The 12003-nt window shown below is 39.1% G+C and overlaps 2 protein-coding genes across 3 annotated transcripts; one reads left to right on the top strand and one right to left on the bottom strand.

The window, feature by feature from the left end:
• Nucleotides 171-3623, top strand: LOC105165433 (malate dehydrogenase, mitochondrial). Its single transcript, XM_011084444.2, has 7 exons — nt 171-527; nt 1338-1511; nt 1627-1795; nt 1906-1967; nt 2092-2213; nt 2574-2691; nt 3198-3623. The coding sequence occupies exons 1-7, from the start codon at nt 273-275 to the stop codon at nt 3336-3338; spliced, it is 1041 nt and encodes a 346-aa protein (XP_011082746.1). The 5' UTR covers nt 171-272; the 3' UTR covers nt 3339-3623.
• Nucleotides 4651-10131, bottom strand: LOC105165432 (transcription factor GTE4-like). Of its 2 annotated transcripts, XM_020694742.1 has the most exons (6): nt 10024-10131; nt 7239-9743; nt 7084-7129; nt 6884-6997; nt 6624-6696; nt 4651-5043 (listed from the first exon to the last, which is right to left on the bottom strand). In XM_020694742.1, exons 2-5 carry the CDS (start codon nt 9657-9659, stop codon nt 6635-6637), a joined length of 2643 nt encoding a protein of 880 aa, XP_020550401.1. In that variant the 5' UTR covers nt 9660-9743; nt 10024-10131; the 3' UTR covers nt 4651-5043; nt 6624-6634. The 2 variants fall into 2 exon arrangements, with proteins under 2 accessions (XP_020550401.1, XP_011082744.2); XM_011084442.2 differs by having other exon boundaries at nt 7239-10123.

Below are 12003 nucleotides of genomic sequence, written 5' to 3'. Positions count from 1 at the left end.
GATTAGAGAGAGAGGCGGGGGGGGAGGATGGGAGGGGGGGGGGGGGGGGGGGGGGGGGGGGGGGGGGGGGGGGCCATCGAAATTCACAACCCTCAATTTAATTTTCCAATATTAAATTCTCATCAATTAATATAATATATAATAAATAAATAAATACATACACTTTCCCCTACGCCCCCATTCACTATTCATTTTATTCACACACACACACAGTCGATTCGGCTGCGAATTTTCCTTCTCTCTACAGTTTATACGCTCAAACACTTTTACAAATGAAGGCCGCCATGTTGAGATCTGTTCTCAGGAGGAGCACCGGCTCCGCTGCCGCTTCGTCGTCGCGGCGCAGCTTCTCATCGGCGCCTGCGCCGGAGCGGAAGGTCGCCGTTTTGGGGGCCGCCGGAGGAATCGGTCAACCGCTCTCACTTCTTATGAAGTTGAATCCTCTCGTCTCGAGTCTCGCACTTTACGATATCGCCGGCACCCCTGGCGTGGCCGCTGACGTTAGCCACATTAACACTAGATCTGAGGTCCTATGCTTTTCCTCTGTATCTTTTGATCTCAAATTCTGGATTTTTTTTACTATTTTGTTGTTTGAATTCTGTGTGTTTTCTGTAGGTAGTTGTTTAGGTTTTTTTCACCTTTTATTTATGCTTGTTGGTTTCTCTAGCTTGTTTCTAGGGTCTGGATCTGCAATAGTAATTCTTTTTGCGGTATTGCGGTTTTAGTTCCCTCTCCTTGTTTTTGTGTACCTTTCCTGGGTTTTAGCTCAACTTTTGTTAAGATATTGTGGCTTTTTCTGAAAGCATAATGGCTTTCATAATATTTATGTCAATTATTTTCATGTAGTATAACTATAGATTTTTATTTTTGTGTGTGAAGTATGAGATAAATGTTTAACCAGTAAATTAGGAAAATAAAAAGTTTCCTAGGAAATTAAAAATTTGTATGGAACTCAAGAAAAATGGAATGTTTAGAAAATGAATAATTTTAAAACTACCATCTATTTTTCGTTTCCATAAAAATCGGAAATGAAAACTTTTCCATATTTTGATGGAGACATAAGGGAATTTTAAGCCATGCTACGGCGCCTTTGTTCCTCAAGAATTCTTTTGTATATCCAGCTTTCTTTTCGAGTTTTGATTGAGTAGTTATAAGATCTTTTACTTGTAGTATTATGCTGAACTATGTCTTAAATCCCGTGGACTATATGCCTTTGGGTGTGCTTCATCCTACTCGCTTTCTTCTTTGATATGGTTTTCTTTCCGATTTCTTTGTTACAATATCTGGTATAGTTTTTGGGTGCTGTATCTGAAATTTGGATTTGCTTGTATATATAGGTGAAGGGCTATGCAGCAGAAGAGCAGCTAGGACAGGCTCTGGAGGGATCAGATGTAGTCATCATCCCTGCTGGTGTACCTAGAAAGCCTGGGATGACACGCGATGACCTCTTCAAGATTAATGCCGGGATTGTCAAATCTCTTTGTGAGGCCATTGCCAAGTACTGCCCCAATGTAATGCCTGCCTTTCCTTGCATTGTTGTTTGAATTTTGAATTTTTGGATGTGAAGTTACTTGTCACCAAGTGTATAATGAGAATGATTGATTTGGGCTCTCCACAATTATTCAGGCTCTTGTCAATATGATTAGCAACCCTGTAAATTCCACTGTACCAATTGCTGCTGAGGTCTTCAAGAATAAGGGAGTGTATGATGAGAGGAAACTCTTTGGTGTGACTACCCTTGATGTTGTCAGGGCCAAAACATTCTATGCTGGAAAGGCCAAAGTGAACGTAGCAGGTATGTGTTTACTGTTTGCTTGTAGAGTAGTACTTGCTAGCTTAAGGTTATGGTTTGCCCCTCCAGAATTTGGGCATTAACTAAAATTCTTTTCTTTTTGTTTCTTGCAGATGTCAATGTACCTGTCATTGGTGGGCATGCTGGAATCACCATTCTTCCCTTGTTTTCGCAGGTAGGCACTTGCTTTGATGTTTACTCTCATCTCTCATTATATTATGTTCCATCAGAAATGGGCATTTATTACCCCATTCCTGATACAGATGAGTCTATGATACTTACAATTTGTTTGACTATAGGCCACACCTAAAGCAAACCTCTCAGATGAAGAGATTCAAGCTCTTACAAAAAGAACACAAGATGGTGGGACTGAAGTTGTTGAAGCCAAGGCTGGAAAGGGTTCAGCTACACTTTCAATGGCGTAAGTAATGTGCTTTTATACTTGTAAATAGAAAAAAATGTGGTGATTTGAATCAGTTTCCCCTGCACTCTGTATTGTCTACTATTTGTGAGGAATACTTGTCAACTGTACTTGTTTAAAATATCCCTCCTAAAAATGGTTTTCCACTTGGTGATGATTTGTACTAAATGTTCTACAGTACTTAATCTGCACTAATGTTCTGATGTAATGCTTGGATCTATCTCCTTGAAATATTTGTGATTTGAAAATGCTGCCCCAAGTGTGCTGTATGATCTTCTGGAGTGTTCTGGTTGTTTGTCAATTGTATTTACTGATATTGACAATTTTAATTACCTTTGAATTTACCCTTTAACCGTGCAGCTATGCTGGGGCCATATTCGCTGATGCTTGCTTGAAGGGGCTTAATGGGGTCCCAGATGTTGTGGAGTGTTCGTTTGTTCAATCCACTGTGACTGAGCTACCTTTCTTTGCATCTAAGGTGAGTTGAAAAACTTTTGGATGTTCTCCCGGATGAGTTGAACATTTCTCAGTAATGAGAACAGTTGCAATTAGTTTCTCATGGCTTGTGCAATCCTTCTTGTCACCTGACACATATAGTGTTTTTGTTATCTGTTTTATTACTGAAACTGAATACTGCCCTTGTCGATTATGCCCTCTGCTATATCTTGGTGAAAATTATAAAGCATCACTGAAAGGTGTGTGAAACCGGTTTCATGCGCATGTATGTACACACCATGTTAGAATTAATAATGAATGCCTAACAAAACTTCATGGTTTAACGAGGCAAAATGATAAATTTGGTGAAACCCTGCCAACCAAGGAGGAGACCTTTACTTTTGACCCCTGCCTTCATTTCGTCGGTAGCTAAGGGGATGCTGATTTGCTGCTGCATGAAATAGTCAATAATCGATCTTCGAATGCCATTCAAGTAAATGGTATTGTTGACATCTTATATTGCTGTTAATATCATGGTTGCATTAACAGGTGAGACTTGGGAAGAATGGTGTGGAAGAAGTACTGGGGTTGGGCCCACTATCTGATTATGAGAAACAAGGACTGGAAGCTCTGAAGCCCGAGTTGAAAAGTTCAATTGAGAAGGGAATCGCATTCGTCCGTGGCAATTGAAGTGGCAGCCAGCTGAACTCCATTTCAAAACTGAGACCTTGTCACAATTTTGCATCTTTCGTCATGTTGTACTCTTCTTTATTTCATTCTACAGAGGAGATGATATCTTGCAATGTGATGAATTAGGCTTAACATAATTTATGCCAATAATGCGTGGCTAAAGCAGTCAGGTAATTCCTGCGAACTATGTGCTCTGGGATGTTTCACAATCCGAGGCATGATTTTTAATATAAACAAATTCGTTTCTGGGTGTTGGATGTTATTTCATGGAACTTATTGAGATCACGAAGTTATGCGACACTGGACACCGGTTTTCTGTTGTCGGAATCATTAAATGTGTTGCCGGTTTTCTGTTGTCGGAATCATTAAATGTGTCGGAAGTCATACGCCATACTAATTAGCCTCTACTTGTGAGGATGTATGTTCGAGCACCAATTGAAGTATTTACTAAACCTTTTTGCTTACTGCATAGTATGAGTGGTAGTCCTTTAACACTCAAGTCTGAATCTCAAAAGCGGTGACCCAAAAATTGGGTTAACTTGTAATGACCATAGACAACAAAAGCAAGTACATTTTCGGTCATCTGGAGACAAGAATCATTCACGTAGCTACTTCAACATGAAAGTGCATCAAGTGTAAACCTAAAACCTCCTTCACCGAGGAATTAGCTGCCATAAACAACACATAAGCAGACCAAGAATTTCACCTCCAGAAATATCAAACCTGACACCAACTGCTCAATCACCACTCTTCAATTGCCAAGCAGCCTAACAAAATCCTAGGCTCTGGTTGGATTGAGTCTCCAACTCCTGTCGCAGTTCATTGAGAAAAACAAGCTGCTTCTTCGATTTTCAGTGCTCAGAAATGTTGCATCATTATTTTCTACTCCACAAATCATAATATCTTTCATTATCATATAAATCCTACAGAATCTTATCCAACATGAGGTTCATTGCAATTTCCCATACCACTTGCACTAACATAAGCTACACTACAAATGTAAGTTGGAATTTCAAAAATCATCCAGGCATGTGACACAATCATAGATGACTAGAAAAGGAGCCATTGCAACTAAATTTAGGAAATAGAGTATGAAGCAACACAAACTGCTTTACCAAGCAACAAATTGATGCCGCTTCCAAGGCTACCTTTTTCAACTGCCTTTGCATGAAATCTACAATAACCGTGATTCTAACCAAAAGAAGAAAATATTATGACACTCCAAGATCAGCAACTCTGCACACTACAGTTATATCTGGTAAACACAAGCAAAATAATACTAGATGACAGCATACAACTGACAGCCAGCTAGTTAGTCAAGTATGCTTGCCCATTCAATCTCGGCCCCAATGAACTGAATACCTACATTCACTAGTCAAATAAAGTTTAAAAATATCCTAACGAAAGCTTTTATAACTAGAAATCGGTAGCAATCATGAAAATTTACAGCAACTACATTCCCCCATCACCATCATAACCAATCAAAAATACATTTTTTCTAATAACAGAAACCTCCTTAAATACTACACGTTCAAATGATGGTAAGAATGAGAGTCCTGAGTTGTACACCTAAAAGATTGAAGAGGCCTTGCATTTCGCATCTGACCATGCAACATCTCTGAAAGGTCCATGTACAGGCATTTGCAGGCAGAATCAGTATCAAAATATTCATCAAGAACACCTCGGTGCGTCATGGCCTTTTGTCCTGCAATATAAAGAAACATGTCATGGACAGAACATCCAGAAAACATGATTCCTACTTCCAAGAAAATGTTAAATAATTCCATGTACAATATCAGCACAATCCTGTAATAAGTACTACAAGATAATAGACAACCATTTAGCGCTAATGGATATTAATGTCCAACCATTCATTTCTAGACAAGCACAAATACCACGCAATCCAATTCTAACTGTTCAACATATCTTCTAATATGAGCTATGCGGATTACAAAGACTTCAAAAAAGATTGTGTAAAATGTCCCAAGGTGCCCATTGTTATTCCCTAGGCAATAAAGCAGTGAGGAGTATATTCTCAACTATGATTATCCAAATAAAGACAACTAGTTGAAGTTTCAGTCTTTAGACATCTTAACAAAGCTGATCGCATTTAATTGAACACAGCAGAAACCATGACACTTTGCAATGATAAATTTAATATTTAATTAGATAATTCCACTGCCCCCGCACCCATGTTCTCTCTCTCTCCTCTACATGCCCCTGAGCTCCCGCCCATGGCAAAGGAGACAGGATCAAAGTGGCATTTGTAAGCATTATTTCCATTAACCGTGCATGGTACAGGGGTAAACAATTTCTATCAACAAGCATAACCGCTACTTCCGCATTCAATCCTGCCGCCCAAATATTATTTGTCCATTTAGACTTGGCACCGGAACTTAGATAACAGTTGAAAAAGTGAAAGCCTGGAATATTCATCACATATTTATAACATAATTAGTGATCAATACAATATGTTCGGTGATAATTTCATTTTAGGAAATGTAGCCTTGAAGACATTCCCAAAGGAAATACAAGTAATAATGTGGGACAGAAGTGCTAACAACATATTACATTCGGATAGTGCAATTAAAAAGGTCAAAAACAAAAGAAGAATCGTGCAGATCCTTAACAAACAAACTAGAACAAGGGTTTCCATGGCCCAGGAAGGAGAGAAGAGTTAATGTACATCGCCTCAGAACTAAATCAAGTAATCTGAAAGCGTAATATACTGACAGAAAGGCAACTTCGATCAGGCATTAAATCATAAGCGGAGTTCTCATAGGTACATCTGATTATTTTATTTTTAATTATTTCCACGTGTAGTTAAACTTCTACCTATTGAGTTAGCACTAACATGACAAGCCAATTTTCCGCCCTCTCTAACATATCAAGTGCACAACACTGGTGCTTTAAAGTCTTTCAAAAGCAAACATTCCCTTTAAAGGAACTCAAAAAAAAATATATTCCCTCAAAATGGAAGCAAACTTAACTCTGCATATACGGTAATATTAGATGCATCAGATTCCAGAGGAAATGGATCCAACTTTTTACATGAATGCATGTCAATAGTTTCTGCTGTTGGTCGCTAAGCAAAATATGAGAACCTGCTGGTAAGTTGTTCTCCGTATCATAAATGGAACTAAAATTGGTCATTATATCTAAAATAAAGTGGAATACAAGGCACAACCAAAAAATGGATTGGAAAGCACGTGAAGTGGAAATTTAGACAGAAGATTTCTTGAAGCAGTGTTGGCTCAGAACAGAGTATACATATCTCTCCTATACCTTAATATAATTCATGTCCCAGGTGAATGCCCCGCATCTGATCCATCTCCAGAGGAACTATCGCTATCGGAATCTGTAAATTAAATAGAAATAAAGGTTAAAACATAACTGAAGTAATTCAGATCGAAGAACAGCAAAGATCATTGCCAAAAACAACATAATGATTGCATGTAGCCCAGAAATATGATATTTTTGAGAGTGTAGATACAAAAACTAATCAACAGAAAAGCTAAAATAGAAGAAATAGAATCATCATTTACCACTTGATGAAGATCCCGAATCACTGCTGGAACTGCTTGAACTGCTGGACCTACTTCTAGTATACCCCTTGTTTTCACCTTCAACAGCAGGAGGTGCCGTGCTTTCCTCGAGAACTTCAGGAAAGGATGAAAATCAATGTCAGAATGCTGTTCTGAGAGCACAGTGAAGAATGTAAAACACCACAATAGTAGATAAACACCTGTTCCACCTTCACTGCGGACATCAGCTACTGCTGTCATTTTGTTCTGCAATGATGTGAAGAGATATTTAAATGCATTTTGATAAGATCTCACAGAAAGATTGCCGCAAAATTCCAAATATTATGCAACCACAAAAGGAAAGTCCAGCTATTACCGTTGGAGCAGCTGTCTGATTAGCTACCAATCTAGCTTGAAGCGCGAGTTCAGCTTTTCTTTTGTTCTTGCTTAAGCTCTTTTTGTAATTAGTCACAAAACGATCAAGTTCCCAGAGCGTTTCTGCATCAACATTGTCAATGTCCACCTCGATCTCATCATCATGTTGAGAAAGCGCGGTATTCCTCTTCTTAATGATCTGAACAATAGCATCAAGTTTTTCAGAAGGCAAGCTCTGAAGATTTGTGCTAAGTCTTTGCTTCTCCTCATAAGTCATGTCCCTTTTATTGGGATCCTTCGCTTTTGGTTTCTTTGGAAGGGGTGTCCTGCCAACATGAGTTCGTTGAATTTTGGGATCAACAGCCATAGGTGTTGTCAATGTTTCTGGCCTATCCGATGTCCTCATCTGGAGAGCAGCAGGAGCATGCAGATGAATAGGAGCAGTAGAAGTGGGCGCATGAGCACGGTCTTGCACTGCAGCAGGGGCCGATCCACGAACAGGAGCAGGAGCTAAGGCTGGGACAGAAGCAGGGGCAAAATGAGACTGAGGGAGACCCTTTCTGGAAGTGGGAGTGGGCAAACCTGCATCCTGATACATTTGGTACTTCCAATAAGGATTATACTCGGTCTCTATAATAGCCCACCTCTCTTCAAAAATCTGTGATAATTGTTCAGCCATAATGTGGACATCCTGCCCTTTAGGATTATAAGTCATGGCATTTCGAAAAACAAGTCTTACATCCTCTGCAAACTCCCTCGGTGACTTGTACCAATTTTGTGATAGTCTAGTCTTAATTGTGCCCAAATCCATGGGGTGCTTAATGATATCATGGTAATCAACCAACCCCAGGGCCTTGGCGTCCACTGGCTCATTAAACACCCAACCATGCTTGTGCTTCATCAACCTCTGCAGTAAGCTGCTACAGCTCTTAAACACCTGATTCCGGCTCTTCTCAAACCCAAAACCCAACCGAAAGGCATGTTCTGTTTCTCCACTATGTTTCCTCCCATTATTTGTCTTCAACCGCTTGATGCTTTCAGAAGGCAGTCTGTCCTTCCCCAGCAGGAACTCTGAATTTCGGTAATACTGATTCGCCTTTGGAGTTCGTTTCTCCTTCTCAACAAATTCTCCAGCCCTGCGATTGTTTTCCATTACTGCAACACTGAGCTGCCTACTATATGGCCTCGGTTCTAGATTTCGTGTTGTACCCACATCAGAGTTTACTCTCGCCAATCCCATAGATCTAACTTCGGGGTGCCCCGTCACACCACCCTCCGAGCTAAGTCTCAACAAAACTCTCCTGTCTACAAGGTCATTTCGGGAATGCTCAGGCTGAGGATAGCTATGCCCACCAATATCACCACCGTCAACAGACTCAACACCAATATAATTACTAGTATTACTAAGATTACTATTGCTAATCTGAGTATTAAAAGAAGCAAGCTGAAGCTCCTTGGCTTCGAGCTGTTTAGCTAACCTCCTAACCTGATCAAGCTCGCACTCCAGTTTGTTCCTAAGCTCCTTAACCTCATCCTTCAGTGTTGCTTTAGCTAACTTAAATTTGACCTTATCATCAACCTTAGAAAAGACCAGGGGCTCGTTAACTCCATTGACAATTGCTGGCCCATTGCCACTGGGTACTTGAGGTGGCGATGGCATCATTTCTTCATCATTTTGCAACACTTCCCCAACAGGAAAGTGCGGTGCTGCAACTTCTCTGACATTTGGCAGAACATTCTCACTGATCAAAGGTGACGACTCCCTCAAACACTGTGGACCATCACCACCTGCCTGCAGTGTCTCATTTGGACCTGGAAGGGGGGATGGTCTCTTCAAATTCAGGGTCTCACTGCTCCGAGGCGGCAGCAAATCTTCATGATTGTGCAGCTCAACATTTTGACTGCCACTGCCTTCTTGCACTCCATGCTCAGCAGAATAATTATCCTCTGAAAGTGAGGGCATATGCTCTTGATGGTCTCCCAGCTGTGGCTGCTGGAGGGAGTAATCAACATTTTTGTTTGCTGAACTATGTGAAGGACTCCGTTCTAGTGTTGGTGATTGCTCTGGCACCCTTTGCTGAAAAGAGACCGCATCCTTGGTCACTATGGCTTCCTGAGACTCTTGCGCAGCATTATCCCCTGCATTCCTGGGGGAAGCAGTTGTCACAGAATGACTCGCAGGAGTGGTGGGCGGAGGGGATGCAGAGGCGGAGTCATTGGGGTCCTTGGAGGTGGGGGCGGTGGAAACCTCGGTGGTGGCGGCGGAGGCAACGGTGGAGGAGAGGGCAGTATCGGTATTATTGCTAGTATTTTGGACTTTCTTGTGGAGTTTTCGCGTATAAACTTTGCTATTTTCAGTCCATCGACACCTCCCTCTCCAATTCAACTCATTGCTAGAATCCCCTATAGCCCCAGAAGCCATACATGTAATCACCAATCGGGATTAAAACCCTAATTTCTCCAAATCAACCCCACAGAACCCTAGACATTCCAAACTTCAAAAACCCTAGAATTAGACAACATCCATCCCAAGTCAGGGTACCGATAATCACGACTGACAAAATAAAATGAAAACCCTAGCTCAATTAACTTAGGAAGAGTGAAACTTCACACATATAAACAGATCCATACAGATTTAAAACGAAAGAAAATCCCCCCAAAACGAAGAAGAAAATCTAAAGATCTGAAATAAAAATAATAATAACAATAATACAGAAACTCTATTTTTTTTTTCAAAAAAAAGAAGGAGAAAAAAATAAGGAAAAATGTTTAGGGTTTGAGAGTACGAGAGAAGGAGGAGCGCGCGTTCTCTTCCTGGATCCGAACTACTCGATTTCTCTCTCTAGAAACCACATCTGTTTCTCTCTCTACACTCCCCCTCGAATGATATTATTCGGGCGGGCGGCACACTACTCTTAATTACACGCGCTCCTTGACTACTAATCCGAAGGCGGTGTTAGCTGGCCACGTCACTGGCGAGTGCAAGCGCGTGCTGACAAGAGCGCCGTGGGACTGTCTGTCTCATCCGCGCACCATTTCACGCCCCTGTCCTGCAAAGTGGTCACCTACCACTCCCCACACGTGTGAACTCATTTGCTTACTTTGATATTATTGGCTTTTTTATAATATTTTATTCCTTTGATATATTGGCTTTTTTAGTATTTTATTTATTTATCTGCTTCCAAAATTGCGTTTTTCTATACTTTTATTTTTACACGTCTTTAATTTTGTTTTTTTTTCACAAGGTTTTCATCATCATTTTTATGCAATTTATAATATTTTTTTGTATAAATATCACATAAATATGAATATTGCCACTGAGTTGATATATTAAAATATTATTTATTTATCTAAAAAATCTAATTAATGATTAAATATGAACATATTATGTATTCAGAAAATCGTTAGTATAGTGGTCGAGTATTCACATATATACAAATATAATCGAACATTATCTCTTTCGCTTTGTCTCTCGTGTAATGAGCATCTATTAATGATTGATCTCATTAACATGTCGAATTTGCAGATCAAATATTTATTAATGACTGGTTTCATAAACAACATTTCGGAGCGATCAAGAAAAAATATACCAGGTGAAGAAAACTTAAATATACATGTATGTATAAGCCTGAGGACAGATCATACTTTTATATCATAACATAACGAGATGAGCGATTAATATATTCTTTGACGATCAACACTTAAATATCTTATTGAGTTATTGCAAGAATGTCCTTTTAAGACACATAATATTTGGACAATTGATTTTCATATGCATTTCAAAACATTCTCATATTTGTACATGTCTCATCCAAACCTATATCCAATACAACTAAGCCTGGGTATGATTTCATGGTGCTGTACTTGAATTTAATTCTACAATTTTCAAATTTTATGGTGATAAATTATTTAATTTCTATAAATTTTATTTTGGATCGAAGTCAAAATTGAAATATTAAGATCGTTTTGGATCTAAGATGGGGTCCGCCGTTGGACCTCTAATTAGGATACTGAGTTGATTTGAGTTAAATACATGTTAGGCTTATTGAGATAACTTTGAAACTAAAATTTTCTAATACTTGCGCTAGATGGAGCGAAAATAGGTAAAAACAGAGTCGAAAAGCTAGATCTTAGTTTAATAAATTTATACATGTCAAATGATGCACGTTCATATCTATACATAGTTACATGTGTTAGAAGACATACGAAACTCACGTATTCGATGATAATTATCTCATAATTTTAAAATTAGTAATCGCTATAATAAATTATCAGATAAATAAAGAGTAAAAAGATATAAATCTTGGTCCTATTTAATTATATTAATACAATTTGAAGGTATAATTGATTTTTATAAGGTTATTTATGATTTAAGCTACATTACAAGATTCTAATAATATATGTAGGTACATTATGCAAGAAATGTCCCCATGTTGCTGCGTTAATTATAACTTCCGACAAGGTGGTGTTTGGTTTAATGTGAATTTTCCCGACAGAGAACAAAGCTCGTTTGCGGCTATTGTTACTGAGAACGTGGAAAAATGTTTCTAGTATCAGATCTGACTCCCAATCTTTGTCTCCTAAATCTTGGGATAAAATGGATGAGTTGTCAGCCAATGTCCAAAATAGAGACAGTTGAAAAGTCTCTTATGCCCTTTTCCACCTTAATTAATGATGTTTCAATCTCTCTAATTTTGCTTATGAATCTCAACGTTTTGACTTTTTGAGATAAGGGAAGTGAAATATTTATATGCATCCAGGCTAAA

Source organism: Sesamum indicum, linkage group LG6 (genome assembly GCF_000512975.1).
Source record: "Sesamum indicum cultivar Zhongzhi No. 13 linkage group LG6, S_indicum_v1.0, whole genome shotgun sequence".
Lineage (NCBI taxonomy): Eukaryota > Viridiplantae > Streptophyta > Magnoliopsida > Lamiales > Pedaliaceae > Sesamum > Sesamum indicum.
Note: the sequence above shows the minus strand (reverse complement) of the source record. Positions and strands in the feature narration are given on the sequence as shown.

What these genes read in the sequence shown, in the direction of transcription:
- LOC105165433 (XM_011084444.2), top strand. Translation starts at nt 273, where the DNA reads ATGAAGGCCGCCATGTTGAGATCTGTTCTCAGGAGGAGCACCGGCTCC. An exon ending in TTGCCAAGTACTGCCCCAAT is followed by an intron (nt 1,512 to 1,626) that starts GTAATGCCTGCC and finishes ACAATTATTCAG; the next exon opens with GCTCTTGTCAATATGATTAG. An exon ending in GGCCAAAGTGAACGTAGCAG is followed by an intron (nt 1,796 to 1,905) that starts GTATGTGTTTAC and finishes TGTTTCTTGCAG; the next exon opens with ATGTCAATGTACCTGTCATT.
- LOC105165432 (XM_020694742.1), bottom strand. Translation starts at nt 9,659, where the DNA reads ATGGCTTCTGGGGCTATAGGGGATTCTAGCAATGAGTTGAATTGGAGA. An exon ending in ATCAGACAGCTGCTCCAACG is followed by an intron (nt 7,130 to 7,238) that starts GTAATAGCTGGA and finishes ACATCATTGCAG; the next exon opens with AACAAAATGACAGCAGTAGC. An exon ending in CCGCAGTGAAGGTGGAACAG is followed by an intron (nt 6,998 to 7,083) that starts GTGTTTATCTAC and finishes CCTTTCCTGAAG; the next exon opens with TTCTCGAGGAAAGCACGGCA.